The 17,180-nt window shown below is 38.9% G+C and overlaps 1 protein-coding gene across 1 annotated transcript in view; it reads right to left on the bottom strand.

The window, feature by feature from the left end:
• The window catches only part of kitlga (kit ligand a), a 40,015-nt gene that overhangs the window by 13,486 nt on the left and 9,349 nt on the right, over positions 1-17,180 (bottom strand). The window contains exons 2-5 of the mRNA XM_059335770.1: positions 3,972-4,082; positions 3,556-3,612; positions 3,022-3,174; positions 1,867-2,047 (exon numbers count right to left, since the gene is read on the bottom strand). Of these exons, the coding sequence (XP_059191753.1) occupies positions 1,867-2,047; positions 3,022-3,174; positions 3,556-3,612; positions 3,972-4,082 (502 nt within the window). The remainder of the gene's footprint in view (positions 1-1,866; positions 2,048-3,021; positions 3,175-3,555; positions 3,613-3,971; positions 4,083-17,180) is intronic.

Below are 17,180 nucleotides of genomic sequence, written 5' to 3'. Positions count from 1 at the left end.
TTTCTCTACCGAAAATTGCTCGTTAATCATGTTAACCATTATGTTCCTTGAAATTATGAAAAGTACAGTGTGAGGATGTTGAAATACACTTTATATTTAATTTAATGCCAAAATGTAATACATTTGACACTTTGAAGGCACAGAAACAGCCTTTTTAATGAATATTGGGTTGGAAAATACAATATTTGCTTGATATAAAGTGATTTCTGGTCCAAAAAAAGCCTAATTCTGGTCTTCTAGACACAAAAGTAAGTGACAAAAGGTGATTTTTATGGCTGATAAAAGCTTTACACAAGGCTCTAGCAGCTCCAATGTAAATGTTGATCTTCAGCGATTAAGGTGAGAAATGTTGGCTAAATCAGGATGATCTAAGGTGGAATGTAAGTTACTCAGCTGACCTTATCTCTCTCCTGCTAAGATCATGTGAAAACTAGATGTGAAACTAAACTTTTCTAAGTTGGAAGACTTGATAAAAAGAACCGCAGCCCTCGCTGGAAAATACCTCAGCAATGGAAATAATCTGCAGCTGATTTTGAAACAAGTCATGGAATCATTTTCTCTCTTTTTTTTCTTGCTTTAAAAAAAAAACCTGGAGTTAATAGTGATGTCTGGAACAAACATGTTTCTCCCGAGCTTCAGTAAAACAAACAGCTCTGCACTGAACCCATAACCACAGATCATTAATATCTATCATTATCAACTTGTTTCTGCATAAAGATGCATAAAGATGCAGAAAATCGTGATATTTTGGTGGTTTTTCAAACTGTTGGTAAATTTTCTCATCTTGAACGAATCAACTGATGAAATAAATGTTTCAGCACTAGTATTGTTAACAGAAATGACTCGTTTAAGATGAATATTAAAGTTAATTCGGTTTCTTTCAATCAACAATGACCAAAATTATCTAGTTATAAGTGATTAAAAATATTTATTCTTCATTAATTAATTCTCATCTTTCTTCTTAACAAGTAGGCCTAATTGTGTTGATTCATGTCTAAATATTTGTGCATCCAAAGGCCAATTTGTGCCTTTAATAACTGTCCAACCCTGATTCTAAAACAGTTTTTTACACACAAAAAAACAAACAAATTCCCAGGTTGAGCATTAGATTTCTCGTCTTTTGTACTTTTGTGAGGCATTCAATTGAATTGAGGTCACAAAGGATTTGCAAATCATTGCATCTTACTATCATTAAAGTTCTCACAGTGTCCAAACTGTGTTGGAATCAGGTTTGTACAATAAAAAAGCATAATTAATAATTATTAATGTCAGATTATGATGCATAACATAGAAAATCCTGTAAACCGATTTAGATTTAAACGTCTTTTTTAGTAATTTTGTGTATTTTTTGGGTCATTTTGTGTCTTTTTTAAGTAATTTAGTTTTTTCTGTCATTTAGTGTCTTTTTTGTGTCATTTTGTGTCTTTTTTAAAATAATTTTGTGTCTTGTCTGGTAATTCTGTGTATTTTTTGTCATTTTTGTCTTTTTTTGGTCATTTTGTGTATTTTTTGGGTCATTTTGTGTCTTTTTTAAGTAATTTAGTTTTTTCTGTCATTTAGTGTCTTTTTTGTGTCATTTTGTGTCTTTTTTAAAATAATTTTGTGTCTTGTCTGGTAATTCTGTGTATTTTTTGTCATTTTTGTCTTTTTTTGGTCATTTTGTGTCTTTTTTGGTCATTTTGTGTCTTTTTTGGTTATTTTGTGCCTTTTTTTGGTCATTTTGATACTGCCTCCAGCGGCCCCCAGGTAATTTGAGTTTGAGACCCTTGCTATAAACCATTGATGCCACCATTGATATTATAGCTATTTTTTTCCCAACTGTTAACAAGCCACACATAAATACCACATAAAATATTAAACACTTACTTGTTGAATATTCTTCTGTTGTTACTGTGTATGGTGTTGTGGGACAGGGAGGAGGATCACAGTCATCTGAATCTTCTTTATTCTGTGCAGCTATAAGGAAGTCTTTGACAAAGTCAAAGTATTGCGCCGTCTGCCACCGCTCCTCCCTGTAGTGGCACTCAAAATCATACATGATCGGCTCCTGCAGGGACAGAAACACGACAGTTCAAAGAGACTCGTGTTCCACTTTAAGCAGTTAGTTTCAAGTGTTTAATCCCCTGAACCCTTTGATAGATCACCAAAAAAAACACAGTTTGTGGTAGAAAGAAACTGTAAAAACAGGCATTATCGTGGAAATTAGAACTTTCCGACGGTCCTTGAAGGGATCATATGTTAGGAAAGTTCCTGTTACCAAAATGCAGCTTAAAATTGTGATTTTTCTTTCGATTCTGTCCAATTTAAAAACATTTTTATGTGATTTCTGTTATTATAGCTGTGTTATTCGGCACAAAAGACATTTTCACTTGTTCCCACTTCTAGCCATGATTGTGCTGACACCATAGAGCTGCAGGACTTATACATTTTATATATATATATTTTATATATTGCAGTGAAATACAAGGCCACAGTGAGCGAAAAATGCCGCTGTTGGGGCTCAGAGGGTTAACTGACAGAATTAACTTGGCTTTAAAGCTGAAATCCATTTACAAAATACCATTTCTTTTAGTTAATATAAAGTCATGAGCAGCTGGTCCAATAAATGAAACCTCATCCAGCAGTAAACATGCGAGCCATGTGTGCAGTGTAGTAAAAGGTTTAGATGAGTGTTTGTCTGACCTGCTAGCTTCTTAGCCTCATAAAGCCGGAGTCAGTACATTTGCCTGGCGGGGGATCCACTTTACATGTTAGTTTAAGTTGTGCCCACCACATGGCTGCAGCAATAAAGTGACTCCCTGAAGCTATAGCATTAGCATGCATTAAGTTGTTGTAGTTCTAACACAATTTAAATGGCTCTTGCTGCTGTGAGGAATGGCAATTTATAGATTTCAGCTTTAAATATGAAAAAATCAAAGCAAAATTGTTGATTCGAACCCTACGACTGAGCAGCAACAACATGCATGCTATCCCTCCCATCTGTTATTGAAAACATTGAGCACAAACACGCTGTGAACTCACCACAGACATCATGTTGAGCCGCAGCTCTTGGAGCATTTGGATGAATATGCTAATATCTTTTCTGTTGGATGAAATGTTTCCAAACTTGTCGCTTAAGCCTTGTAAACTCTCCTCCAAGTAGAAGACGTTTAATTTTACCCAACACATCCCTCCCTGCAGGAAAAAAAACAGAGCAGAAACATGACATGGAATGAGCATGAATCATGGATACTGTTTTATTAAAGACACACAAAAAAGACACAGATGAGAAACAGTTTGCATATCAACTGAAATCTAATAATCCTCTGAGTCATATTTTACTTTCAGAGTTAAGACAAGTTCACTCAGCAGATGACACAATATTTACACTGCACAACAGTTGGAAGGTCAGCCAAAGTTTGGCATGCAGGTGTAGCTGAGGAAGAGGCACCCAAAGGCTCCAGTGTGAGTAACGCCAAGGGCTTCGGCTTATTTGAAAGGTTTCTACTGAACATTCAATAAGTTGGGAGTGAAAATATGGTAATATGTGAAACCCTATAATTTAACATATCTTACCTCTTCCCTTGGAATGAATGTTACAGGAATTTTGTAATCTTTAGGAATGTTTTGTCTCTGCAAAAAAAACAAAGTACAACATAAATTGTCAGTTTTACATCTAGCAATACAGCACATACACATACAGTTCATATACCTGCAAGCTAAGTTGGTAACATGCTGACAAAAAGCTGTTTATCTGCTTTTTTGTTCCCTTTATTGAGTTTATTGTCTCTTTTTTGCTGATAAGATGTTTTTTCATTCATTTAGCTGGCACCAGGCTATAGATCACCACATTATATGATACAGACACAGAATTGGTTCAATAATGGTGACCATGATTCTGACCTAATTCAGATATGATAATGACCAGTCGGCCTGACTGCGACAGCTATGATAAGACCGGGGCTTTATCTTGAAATGTTTGACCTGCTCACCAAAACAGAGAGTCGAAAGATGTCATCTGTCACTGGGTTGACGTCAAATTTACTTGAATGTACCCCAAGCGTGATGAACAGCAGTAAATAGACACAGACGCGTATCCAAATCTGCAAAAAAACACAAAAAGTTTGCACAATTAGCTCCATGTATAAGGAATAAAAACAACAGTTTGTGATATTATTGTTCCATCTGTACATAATAACCACACAACAATGACAACAATGATATTTGCAGATTTTGCAGGTAACACTGCATCTCACCAACGGATTTGAAAAGCTCTTAAGTCCTAACATAATAGTGATTAGCTTCCCAAAGCACTGACCACTTTTACAGGCAGACAGCACATGCACAAAGCAGCTTTTAAGACATGCAAGACAGCAACGAACAAAGAGACTCTGTGATTTATAGTGAATTTACTGCATCTTGGGTGTGTAGCTTGTAATAAAATATGTTCCAGTGGAGAACTGTGTTTACTAGTTTATTGTTTCCAGTGAGGACACACCACAGCATTCCACCAGGAAGCAACAAGGAAGCACACTGTTGTATCCCACCACTGCTGCAAAGAGCAGGAAAATGAATTAGCGGTATTGCTCTGGAGCGATGCTCAGATGCAGGTCGTGTCTGTACGTCATAGAAAGAGTCTGTGTGAAAAGTCTGATTAGACCTGAAGGAGCAGGAGCACAAGAAAGAGTCTGATGCATGAGCAACATGCAACAGAGGTCAGTGTCCTCAGAGGCCGTCCGTGCAAGCGGCTTATTAAAGAACGTAAAGATGTGTTTAATGTCAAGCGGCAAACTCGGCAAACTGGCTGCAGCCTGTCAGGTGATAGAGGGTAAAAAGGACACACAAGGACAGAGTCTGGATATGGAGAAAGGATGTTCTGCTGTTCATGTCCCATGTGAAACCAAAAGTCAGCACCGAGGTTATTATAGTTAACCAAAACTGATGAAAACTAACGAAATAACGAAAACTAGAATTGGAAAAACATGTTCGTTAACAGAAATAAAAATAAAAAACGAGAGTTTTTTAAAAGACTAACTGACTGAAACTGTATTTTGTGGTTACAAAACTAACTTAAACTAATTAAAATTATAGTGAAAATGTCCTTAGTTTTCGTCTTTGTCAACTTTTTTCATACCTAAACCTTTTTGGTTGATATGAAACCTATTTCATCTATTTGGTTTTATTCAAATTTAAATTCAAATTTAATAACCTTATTGGGGCTGAGATGGATAAAACAAAGGAAATGAAGGCAAAATTTATTGTGATTTTTTTAAATCTCACACCCAACAAATACCCCATTACAAAAAAACTAACACTAAAACTAATAAAAACTAAACTAAAACTAAGCATTTTCAAAAAAATAATCACTAATTAAAACTAGCAAACTCACTCTAAAAACTCATTAAAACTAACTGAATTTGAAAAGAAAAATTGACAACCAAATTAAAACGAATGAAAAATCCAAAACTATTATAACCTTGGTCAGCACCGAGTTGTTTTAAATTACATTTATAACTGTGTTAGTACAAAACCATGTCATATATTTATTACTATATCTAAGACATGTACTTTCTTATATAACAAACAAAACACAGGACTTTTTTAGCCACTGTTCAAGGCATCTTTTAGTTATTTTAACTTATGTATGTTATGTAGCTAGAATAATATGTAACCACGTCACATACCCAAAATATATTATTTTCCTAAACCTAACCAAGTATTTCCACTTCACAAAGTTAACCACGTATTTTTAAAACCTCGCCTGATTCACATGTTATTAAAACAATCTACACATGACCTATTTTATTGCAGCAAGAGGGGGTTCTGGGTTCAAATCCGGCCATTTGTGTTTTCTCTGCGGCTCTTCCAAAAGCATGTGTGTTCAGGTTAATTACTGACTCCAAATTGTCTGTCTCCATGTGTCTGCCCTGTGATAGTCTAGTGACCTGCCCTCCAAGACCCCACTTCAGATAAGTCGTTACAGATAATAATGAATGACTGACACTCGTGCTTTTGTGCTCTAATTAAATGCCTCGATGCCATTGGAAAAGATGTGGAACTTTTCCAAGATATAAACTTTATAACTTATGCAACACTGAGACACAAAAGCTTCTGTCACAGCTTTGACTTGTTACTAGAATCACTAACACAACATGATTGTTAATAACATTAACCATGGGTTAATTCCAATCAAGTGGCCCAGTAAGCCTTTTACAGGGCGACAGGGAGCCAGCGTGAACAATACCAGGAACCTGAGACTGAAATGGAATACAGCCATCATCCATTTAATCATTTCCACCTACGTAAAGATTTCCTGGACTTCAGACTTGGAACCAATTTTTGTTCAGTTGTTGTGTGTTCTTTCTGCATCAGGATGAATCAAATTCTATGCAACAAGCAGGTAGACAAAGCAAAAAGTGAGATAATCAATGCCAATGCAAATCAATTCCATTGGAGTTGCTACAGTGTGATTACTTCAGAGCAAATGAACGGCTTGTAAACTATGTAAAAAAAATTCCTCTCAACTACTATAAAATGTTATCGTTCGTCTTCCTCCGGCCAACATTTATCTTGAAAACAGAAGCTGCTTCACACAGACGACAGAAGCTGCCTGAAACTGGCAAACCAGCAGCTTTCATTCTGTTTTCATTGGTCACACCAGCGGTTTTCAGACCACCAGCGAGCCTGCTTGAGTTGCTGTTGCGCAGCTGGCTGTCAGCCAACCCTCAGGCCGTGAGAAAGGTAGACTCTGGGTAACCAGCCGTCGTGTTGCAACAGTCGGCATTGTTGTGACATGCAGGTGAGTGAGCCAAAACTATCAAATCTCATCAGACGTGTTTACGTTGAGTGAAGGTGAAATGCAACCGTTCCTGACAGATAGACAGAACTTAAAAAAGAGGAGATATTATCGTGATCTGGACGCAAAGAAGACCTGCATTTGAAGTGTCTGGTAATCTGATATGTTTTTTGCTCCATCCTCAGCGTTGCCCAGGGACAGAAGATGTAGAGATTTCTCTACAACTTGACACATAAATGTCTCTGTAAAGGATATCAGTTTCAAAAGAGCAAATTTCTTTTTTAGCATGTTGCTAATTGCCAGGGTCTTAAAGTTGTCAATAAGTCAAATGAGTATTGAGAGGAACAGGGAGTTTAAGATGGAGCATTTATACTTTGATGCCAGATCATAAGATACGATCTACCAGACCTTGACTTCATTGGTATTTTCTTTGGCAACAAAATGGAAAGATGATGCTTCAATCACGTACGTGCAATTTTGTGCATGACAACAAAATTGCACAAGCACTATCAATCTGTGACTATCAAGCTGTTTGACAGCTGTCAATGATGCACAAAGACATGGATGTATGCAATGGAGAGATTAAAGAATATCTTTATAACTCATCTTTGCAAATGTTTTATGCAGATGAAAAGGTGCTCAACGTGTTTGTTTTTTTTAGACCTGAAGGTTATACACGAAGGAAACTGTGACTCTGACATAAAGTATGCTGCTGCCTAAAAGAGCTGCGTTGGCTTACCGTACATTAATAGTTGCCTTTCATTTGTCTGATCTCTTCTCTGTGTCAGTCTGACCATATTATGCAATGGACCCACAGTTCTCTTAACAGAGATTAGGGTCAGCCGGGGCCTACCCCAAAAACCATTTAACAAGCTTGAAAGTCAACCTCCTCTTTGCTGATTAAGCTTTAGAGTGTTGCACAAATGGGAGTGAGTGAGGAGATAAAACTATAATAGTGAGCTGAGCCCTGTCTAATCTTCAGCCACTTGAACCGGTGCAACAGGATTCTGTTGTGTAGTTTATTTAAGCGAGGGTTTGATGAGCTTTCTTGCTCTTTTGTAGCAGCTTGTTGTTTCTCGTTAGCAGTTACATTCATACTTTTGCCGTCGACACTTTTCCTGCCAGTTTCGGCCTTTGAGAACGGTCATTTTCCAATCTTCAAGGCGGACTCCGCCGCCCACGTTCCTCCTGTTACTATATATTTATCAAACTGAGCCACAACAGGAAGAGACTGGAACAATGATCCATCAGCGGCAGGAAAGGCCGAAAGGAAAAGCGACATGTAAAGCGCAGATGGGGTGTAATTCAATTCCGACAAGCTTCAACTGCTCACCAAAACAAACTGTCTTTCAGTGGCAAGTGGGGACGATAAGCAGGTGATGCTTTAGGAGAGATTAGCCAAAGACAAATGTGTGGGACATCTTGTAAGTCATCAGTTATGCCTTAACCTTTGCATGTCATGAACCACATTTGTACAGGATACAGTTGATGAAATCAGAGACGCCCCAGATACAACTACAGGACATAAGGTCAGGGTTTTCCAAGCAGCCGTGTTACAAATCGTCCAGCAACTCAAACAAATCAACACTTTACATTACTTTTTCTGTTTTTACAAGGATTATAGGAAATAATGCAAACACCCTACAACATTAACAAAAGGGTCTTTGTCTTCTCCTACGCACGCAAGGCCCTTTGAGCTTAAAAATGTATTTAAGAACTTCCAGACGTGACCACTTAACTCATGTGATATTCACACTCACTGACAGTTTCTGGGAAATATCAAACTCCCTCAGCTGCTCTTGACATTACCTTAAACACGCATTAGTGTTTTCACACTTAAAGTGACAAAGGGGGACTGATGTGTGGTGGGAGTGACGTGTGGTGGTCAGGCGGCTGTGCTGGATCAAAGCCTTGCACATAAGGAAGCTTGTTGCAGAACGAATCTAAGTGGTTTCTTCTTGTGATCTGATAATCTGAAGCCATGTTCAACGGTCAATTTGTAGCAATAACAAAGATGTCACACACCCAGTGCAGAAGCAAACATGGATCATTTAAGGTTTTGTCCTCGAGTTGTTGTGCACTAGAAGGGGGCAAAGTTATGAGCAGGTGATAACGAATACAACATTTTAAACAATGGAGCGATGGCTGCTCCGTCTGTCTGAGGTGTGTGTGGACGAGGAGTCGAGTCAGGAGTGATGGAATAATCGTAATAATACATCATGGAATCACCATGACCCGAGTGACGTCCACCAGCACAGAGTTGTGATGATTGACGCTCTTGAGTGACATAAAAGTGACAAAGACCTACATCTGACTAAGGACCACATATGAAAGAGGCCCAGGTCTAAAACAATGGGATTCAATGTTATTTGTGCTGTTCACACTGTTGTTAAAAAAATCACTCTTAATCAATCATCAAAAATTGCACAAAAAAAAAAAAAAGATTATGGGGTGGCTGTGGCTCATTTGGTAGATCGGTCACCCACTGATCGGAAGGTTGGTGGTTCGATCCTTGACCATGGCAGCCTACATGTCGAAGTATCCTAGAGCAAGATACTGAACCCCAAATTGCTCCCGATGCTGCATTCATTGGTGTGTGTGTGAATGAATTCCCAATGGTGGCAGGTGGCACCGTTTAGGGTAGCCTCTGCCACCAGTATGAATGTGTGGGTGACTGGGTAAATGAGTGCAGTCTGTAGTGCAAAGCGACTAGAAAAGCGATATATAAGTGCAGGTCCCAGGTTCCCGGGTTCCTGTAGCCTTTGACACATATTTACAGCTCGCTCTGAAATGTTTGTCTCAGTTCAGCAGGTCAAAATCCCACTAATCTGTTTTAGTCTTTAGGGTAAGGTGCCTGTTACATTTCCAGCTTTTTAAAATTCCCCTTCAAGTTGCAACAAAGCTGACGCCTTGTTCTTAGCTTAACGACACTTTCTCTCTATCTGGTTTCAGTGAATGGGAGCTTCACTCAACACTTTCTCTGGCACTCCCCTGTTCTACCCCTGCAACGTTTGTTTAAGGAGTGATTCAGTAGGTGGTGGCCACTAATTCCCTTCATGTCAAACAAACATCAAGACTGAAATAATATCCTCTGCAGATTGGCCGGAAAATCATATCGCATTTAACTCATTGAACAAGTCAATGATAAAAGACGACTGCGCCAATTAGGTTTTGGAAAGGATCCAAGGCTCCTGTCATCTTTGAGGAGGCTCCGGCTCTTCACGCTGCGAGCGGAGCAGCTGCGAGAGGCCGGCTGAGCACATAGTTGCCATTCACTGTCATTTGTTGTTAAGTTCGTCTAAAACTTACAGTCTTCCCTGTGGCTTTTTTTTGTGTGAGAGCATGTTGGGCCAAGTAAACACAGCGGTGTACACAGCAGGATGTGATGTGTGAGTGATGACAGTGATATTGGAAGACATTCCCCCCTTTACGAGACACATTCACAGCCCATAAAACCACCCAGCTGAGTGGTACGAACGCCTGGACGAACCACAAGTTCTGACGGAGACGATCGGATTTCATTGGGGCTTTCGGTATCTGGAACATGAAAAGATTTCCACCCAGCTCGGTGGGGAAACATGCCTTGGGAAATGGAGCAACTGCTTAGATTTTGATGGTGGTCCAGATGCATCATTTCTGCCTTTTGATCTTTACGGCCAGTTTTTGCTGCAGCATTGGTGCTGATTTGAGCCTACTACACTGTAAAAAATATATATTTTCCAAATTTACTGTATTATTTCACTGTTTTTTTGTTTTTCTACATTAAGTGCAAATGGCAAAAAAGGTCATTTATTTTTATTACAAATATTAACCATTTATAGATTACTGAAATCTCAAAAAATCATTCTACATTATTAGATTTCAATTGCTTAATGGTCATGAATGCTAAATTACAGTAAATTCTGTGTAAAAAATAAATACACATGTTACTGCTAAGGCACCTTTTCTTACAATTAAACTTTACCATCATATCAAAGTAAAACGTTTTAGTTATTCTACAAATATCTATATTTTTTAAATACAGATATTTACTGTATAGTATCCATATTTCTAAAGAAATTATCTGTAAAATAACTTGTGGTTGTTTACGGTTATCTGAAGTGTTTGTACTTGTTTCTAAAATGGATAAAAGGAAATGTTTGGGAAATTACTTTTGCTGCTGCATAACTTGTTTTTCTACATTAGATAATTCAACTACTAAAACATGCCAAGACTTATCATTTTTCTTTTACTGACGTAACAGATTACATAAATGTCTAAGGGGTATCGTTTAAAAAAAGTCTAATGGCAGGATTCCCAGATCTGGATTGCCAACACAGTGTCGTTAATCGTTTCTTTGCTCCGAGGCTGAGTGGCCCTCCATGTTTCCATCAAGATGTTTCATGTTAACAGACAAACTAATGGGCCAAAACTATAACCCATTTAGTGGATTTAATTTGCATCTACATTCACTGTAAGCCTCAAGTTTGTTTATCTCTTTTGGTGTTGCTTACCAGAGGTTCAAGAGCAAACCTACCGCCAAGGGTTTAACACAAAAACCTGCTGCCTCAGCACTTCCTTGCGAGCCCTCGGCTATAACACTATCGATCTGTCTAGACGGCTCCTGTTGGACTTTGTAAAGCCTGTTTTTGATGTTTTTTTTCTGCCATGTGAAACATTTTCATGCTCCATTACCATCATGCTGTCATCTGAAGCACTTCTGATTGGCTCTGAAGTTTGCGGCTGATTCTAATTGTAGGTTAAAGGTTCAATCAGAGTGACAGTAAAGAAAATTGTAGAGAAAATGTGATTTCATACAAAAATTGTGAAGTATATTGAGGACAGAGAGAACTAAGGCAGAGACATAAACACACAGGAGATTGCATGAAGTGATTGAGTGACTTAACATGCATCCCAAACAGAAAGAAAAGCTGTGTTGGGCTTGATGGTACGTTTTGAAATCTGCACACTTGGGTTACATGGGTTAGCAACCATCTGTACCATTGGTGCACTGGCTCCTTGTTGCCCATAAACAGGCACTAAAAAAACAGACAACTGTGGTAAACAACCAGAGAGAAAATGTACTTCAATCCAGTTTACACAGGCCAGACACGGGAACTTTCACTGTGCAGCAGCTACAGCTAAGTGGAGGCTATTAGCGGTGTAATCAAAAATGGTCTTAATCCACATATGACATTTATCTGTTCTTCTTTGTTGTAGTAAACAATAGGGATATGTTAAGATTAGTTTTATGAGGAGCTGCAGGCGAGAGATAATTGTAGTTTTGACAAACTGAACCTTCACCAATCTGAGCCGTAGCTGTTACCATAGCTGTTACCGTGCCATTTTTAGCGTACTGAAAACTCATAAAGTCAATTAAACACGGGCTCCAAACTATTTTATACAAACAGAATGGAATTTGAACATCCGAGGGATGCAATTACATGCAGTAAAGTGCATATAATTGCTATTACTTCCTCCAAAATGCAACTGTAGACATAAACTATTAGATTTGTTTATCATGATTTTATCCATTAGTGGGTTTTTCCGCAGGATATCCCAACTAAATCAAATAAAATGCAACTATGCTTGAAAATGGTGGTTCTGAAAGTGAGACAGGATGATGTCTTAGTTAACAAACAATGGAGAAAGCATTATTTGTATGGAAATATTCATTTTTATCATGCATGGGATTAAAAAACAGCAGTGCTTCCACCATTCTGTTGGGCTTAAAGTTGTGGCCTGAACCCCCAATCCATCTGGTTCAATCTTTACATTAAAAGAAAACCGTTGACAATCTTGACATGGAAGTTTCTAAAACTGTATAGATTATTGGCTGCTTCGGCTACACAATTATTTGAAATTTGTCAAAATTGCAACTTGGACTAATGCAATATCCAAACAGCAGGAAGTGGAATATTCGTTAAAGGCAAAATACCACTCTGGGTGAAGTACTTTGGTGCTGCAGTGAAGAAAAGTATCTTTGTTTGATTGAGATCCTAACCAAGAAATTTCAATTTTCAATGAAATGATGCAAAAATGTAATTTCAACAACATCATAAATTCAAACGATACTGCAGTATTAGTCAAAATAATCTCAACTGCCACTTCAGTTTGGTTTAACAAGATACAGCGCTTATCACTCTTTAAAAGGTAAAGTACACAAGGAAGTAATTCACTCTTATTTATCTTATCTATCTTAGTGCATTATCTGTATTGTGTAAAAGTTTAAATACTCGTATAGCAGGATCAGTGCTGATTAACATCAACTGTTGAAGACTCTTCTGTTGTTACTGTAATAAATGTTTTTCTTTATGTTAAACCATATTCACATGGTGCTCACAACATCTCTCCAATGTTCTGCTTCATAGCACTTTGATAAAAACCAAACACGGAGCAGTGAGTCCTACCATGAGCTGCTTTATTGCAACAAGGGAAAAGTTGGAAAAACATCTCAGTTAAACAATAGCCGTGCAAAAACAAACAGATCTTGTTTCTACAAGTTCCAAAAATGCTCATGGACTCCCAACACGCAGCTTGGGCCAAACATATCAATAAACAACCGGGCTTCAGTGAGAAAAGCAGGCTGACCTCAACTCATTTAAATGATTCTCTGACACTCTCTGGGCGACCTTACGGAGCTGCACTGACAGGGAAAGAAATTATTTCCCATGCTGGAAATGGGCCCCATTTGAACACTGAAAATAGTGTTTCTGCATCCCTCATGAAGCAAATGTACCATTTTTATTCCACCAGCTGATATCAAACCGACAGAACTGTACAACCCTCCAGACTGAAGCCCTCTTGTCCGTCATTGTTAGGTGCATTACGGCCCTTGATGCCTGCTGGCTCTCATCATATTGATGCTGAGGATGATTACCCCCGTCTCATTTTCCACCACCACTTTGAACCCGAGGCATCATTAGCCGAACAGGCTCTCCAGACGGCCGGCCCCGTGGCCCTCTTAACCACATAATCTCATAAAAGCAGAGCACAGGGCCTTGCATGACATTAGTCGGCCATAGCAACATGCAGCCTGTTCTGTCAGAGAGATGGATGTTTCATCCTAAGCTTTTGCCTGGATCTGAATGATCTCTTGAATTTTACCATGCCATATTACTTCCCCGTGTTACATCGTGAGGATTAAAACATGGCAGATGAGCAAAGAAATACCAGGCTGCTGTTGGTGTCCAGATGTTCTCGGGTTCATCCATACCAAGGGTCACCAAGTGTTTTAAATCAATGCTTCACTCTCAAGTTGTTTTTATTGCTTTTGTGCGGACAAACCTTAAATGCTTCTTTCCCAGCAACAATATATCCAATTGAATGAAACATATCCCTAATATTTACTGTTTATCTATTGTTCAGTACTTTGTACGTAGTGCCAACATGTTCTATTGCTTCATGCTGCTCACTCACTTGACAAAAAACTTGTGTTTCTCTTCCACAGCAACACTGTGTGGAGACAGGCCAACAGGAACAATATCAGTTGCATTCACATGTTAATATTTAACATCTTGATTAATAAGCTGCACAGGAAAAACTCCCTCAACATTCAGGGGGAAGTCTTTTCTTCATCAAGTTTCATTTTAGACTGTGGAGCTCACAGTGAGTCACACAGATTGCAGTCATGACTAAGTCCATTACCTTTATTAAAACTTGTTAAAAGACCATCAAACATTACACCAAAGAGGCTGATAAAAAAACAACACAAAGCCTTAACACAATAACTGGGAAGTACGCTGGGTTTTAAGTGGCTGGAGTTCACTCACTTCATGTGCAAATCGAATTATCATCTGAGAACATTCAGTGTGCTGTGGTTGCTGTACTCCCAGCTGCCGGCTCTCACAAAAGGTAATAGGAAGAAATCTGGTTGTGCAGGAGCTAAAGAGGCACTTGTTTGACAAGTGCTGGGTGTTTCTTGGCAGTAATGGCCTTTGCACGCTGTAGCCTTATCTCTGGATCAACATGGAGATGATTGTGCGTTAGAAAAACATAACATGAGCTTCCCCTATTTAACTTTAAATTGACCAGTAAAAGCTTCTTATACAGACAAAAGAGGTGTCCGTCACCCTGACCCAGTTAATGAGGGACAGCGGCGACCTCGCTGCATGGAGCTCATTACGGTTTAACACAAAACAGTCGCGAATGGATGAGTGTAAATGCAGCAGGGAGAGTTCACGACACTAATGGAGACAGTGGATTACATATGGATCTGGCTAATACCTGACCCAGTTAAAAAAAAGGTATATAGCGGCAACCTTGTTGCATGGAACTCATTAGGATTAATGAGATAGTCATTTTCACGAAAGGGTTTGCTGTGGAGCCAAAGATTGGGTCGATGGCCTGCCACGATGGATGCAATTTGGAGTGGAAAGAGTGAATTTAATGGCCAATAATCTTTACATGGATCTGGCAAATTCCTGATCCAGATATGGTCAGTATCTGGTAGATTGGATCCCAATTTACGAAGTCAACAAATATGATTAAGTGAGACAATAATGGGCATCTTGGGTGGCTAACTTAAAATGATGTCGCCCGCAAGATTGCCTGAGAAATGAGAAATCTGTTGCCACCAGCTGCACTGACGGAGGTGCGTTAGGATCTTCGAGAGATCAGTTAAACCACAAAACAGCTCTGGTGCCAAATAAAGAGCAAGCTGCTACACGTAGCTATGGCTAATTCTAAATTAGGGCGTCTGAGGAATTGTGAAATACGCCTCATTTAGAGACAAACAACAATTTGTTTGGTTGTTTTTGTCACTCAGCATATGTTGAGAGAGAGAAAAACAGGAAACAAACCATCTTCTCAAATATCTAATGAGACCTCTCTTTGGCTTTGCCAGAAATTTAAAAGAGGACTCACGCTGTGCGAAACAACGGGTTACAAAGATCATTGCCATGAATGTGCCAAATGTTGCTGCCATTTATCCAATTAAAGTGTCAGCGAGCTGGAGGGGATTGGAAGTTTTATTGGTGGAAACTGAAATAAATAGGCGAAGGAGGGAACAAAGAGGAGGAACGATCCCGACGTGCTGTTTTCAGGGACACGCACGACATCTCTAACCAGTTGGTGTCCTTTGGTTTCGGCGAGATCTGGTGAATCAAAATGAAAAGATCTGGGTTTCCTCCAGATATTTGTTGTGCAAGATGCAGTGCGGCGGCTTAATCTGATTGTTGTCTCTGAGAATTGTCATGATGGAAGACTCAAGGCCATCGTTTAGTCTCACTGGTGGGACGATCTCTTTTCCTCAGCTCGTCTTTCAGTCGTCTGGAGCTCGTGAGTGAACCCAGCCACCATGTTCCCAAAGTAATTGCTGCCTCTTTAGAGGACATGTTGACTTGAACTCCTGATGCTTTGATTGTACATTAGTCGTCCCGGAAATTTAATCTCGCTACTGAGAGCAAAATTGGAAGAGGGAGGATAAAGATGAAATGCATCGACGGCTCTTGTTGTTTTCCTTGGAGAGGAAAAAGTGATGTATTATGATCCCATTACAGCCTCTTTACAGAGCCACATCACTTACTGTGTCAACAAATAACTGTGAGGACAGATTTGCTTAATATGCACTGACTGCAGAAGGGGAGTTTGGCTTGGACAACAATGAAGAAAGCTCAGTTGCGCAATTGTTCTTTCTCTCTTTTTTTTTATCAGATTGCCTTACGGATTTCCTGCCAACCAGCTCCGCTCACTCTTCACTGGACCTGGTTTTACTCCTGAATCATTAAAGTGTGAAGAAGTTCCAAAACTAACCATTAAAGTTGTGATCTTGTGATTCATCCACAAATATTTATGACTGTAGTCATTAACAAGCTCATTGTGGAGCAGTTACTCAAATACAGAAGTCTCTTATGCTGTCTGCTACGATCAATCAATGCACAACACCCGAGGCGATGATCACTTGACTGCAACCATGACCAAGATAGGAGTAAAGGAGGAAAAGAAGGTGCCAAAAAACATATCTGTTACTGTACGAGCTGCTTTACAGGGCTGAGAAACTGCCAAGACAAATCTGACTAACTTTAGTTTGACCTCGCAGTATCTGTTTTAAAATAACTTTTCCAGTTATGGCTGTTTGTTCTCACATGAAATTCAACATTTATTTTCTTTCACTTGTTTTGATAAAAAGGGTTTTGTAGAAAAACACATAACGCTCTGAACCCCCCAACAAGCTTGTCCTCTCCTCTCGGCTCTGTGTAAACAGATTTCCAGCACAGAATTTAATGTTCTTAGCAGGATGTAGTTATTCCGACTGTTTATTTATTATAGAATAAAGTGATTTTGACAGAAATATCACAACTGTAAGCTTAGTTTTGGTCACTTTTCTTGCGGAAATGTGCTCAATCTATTATCTGTTCAAGGGCTGCTGAAAAGTTTGATTTCCAGCGATAATGCCTGTTTTTTCAGTTTCTTTCCACGGTAAACG

This window comes from Centropristis striata, chromosome 6 (assembly GCF_030273125.1).
Source record: "Centropristis striata isolate RG_2023a ecotype Rhode Island chromosome 6, C.striata_1.0, whole genome shotgun sequence".
Classification (NCBI taxonomy): domain Eukaryota; kingdom Metazoa; phylum Chordata; class Actinopteri; order Perciformes; family Serranidae; genus Centropristis; species Centropristis striata.
The sequence above is the reverse complement of the archived record's forward strand: the minus strand, read 5'-3'. Positions and strand labels throughout refer to the sequence as shown.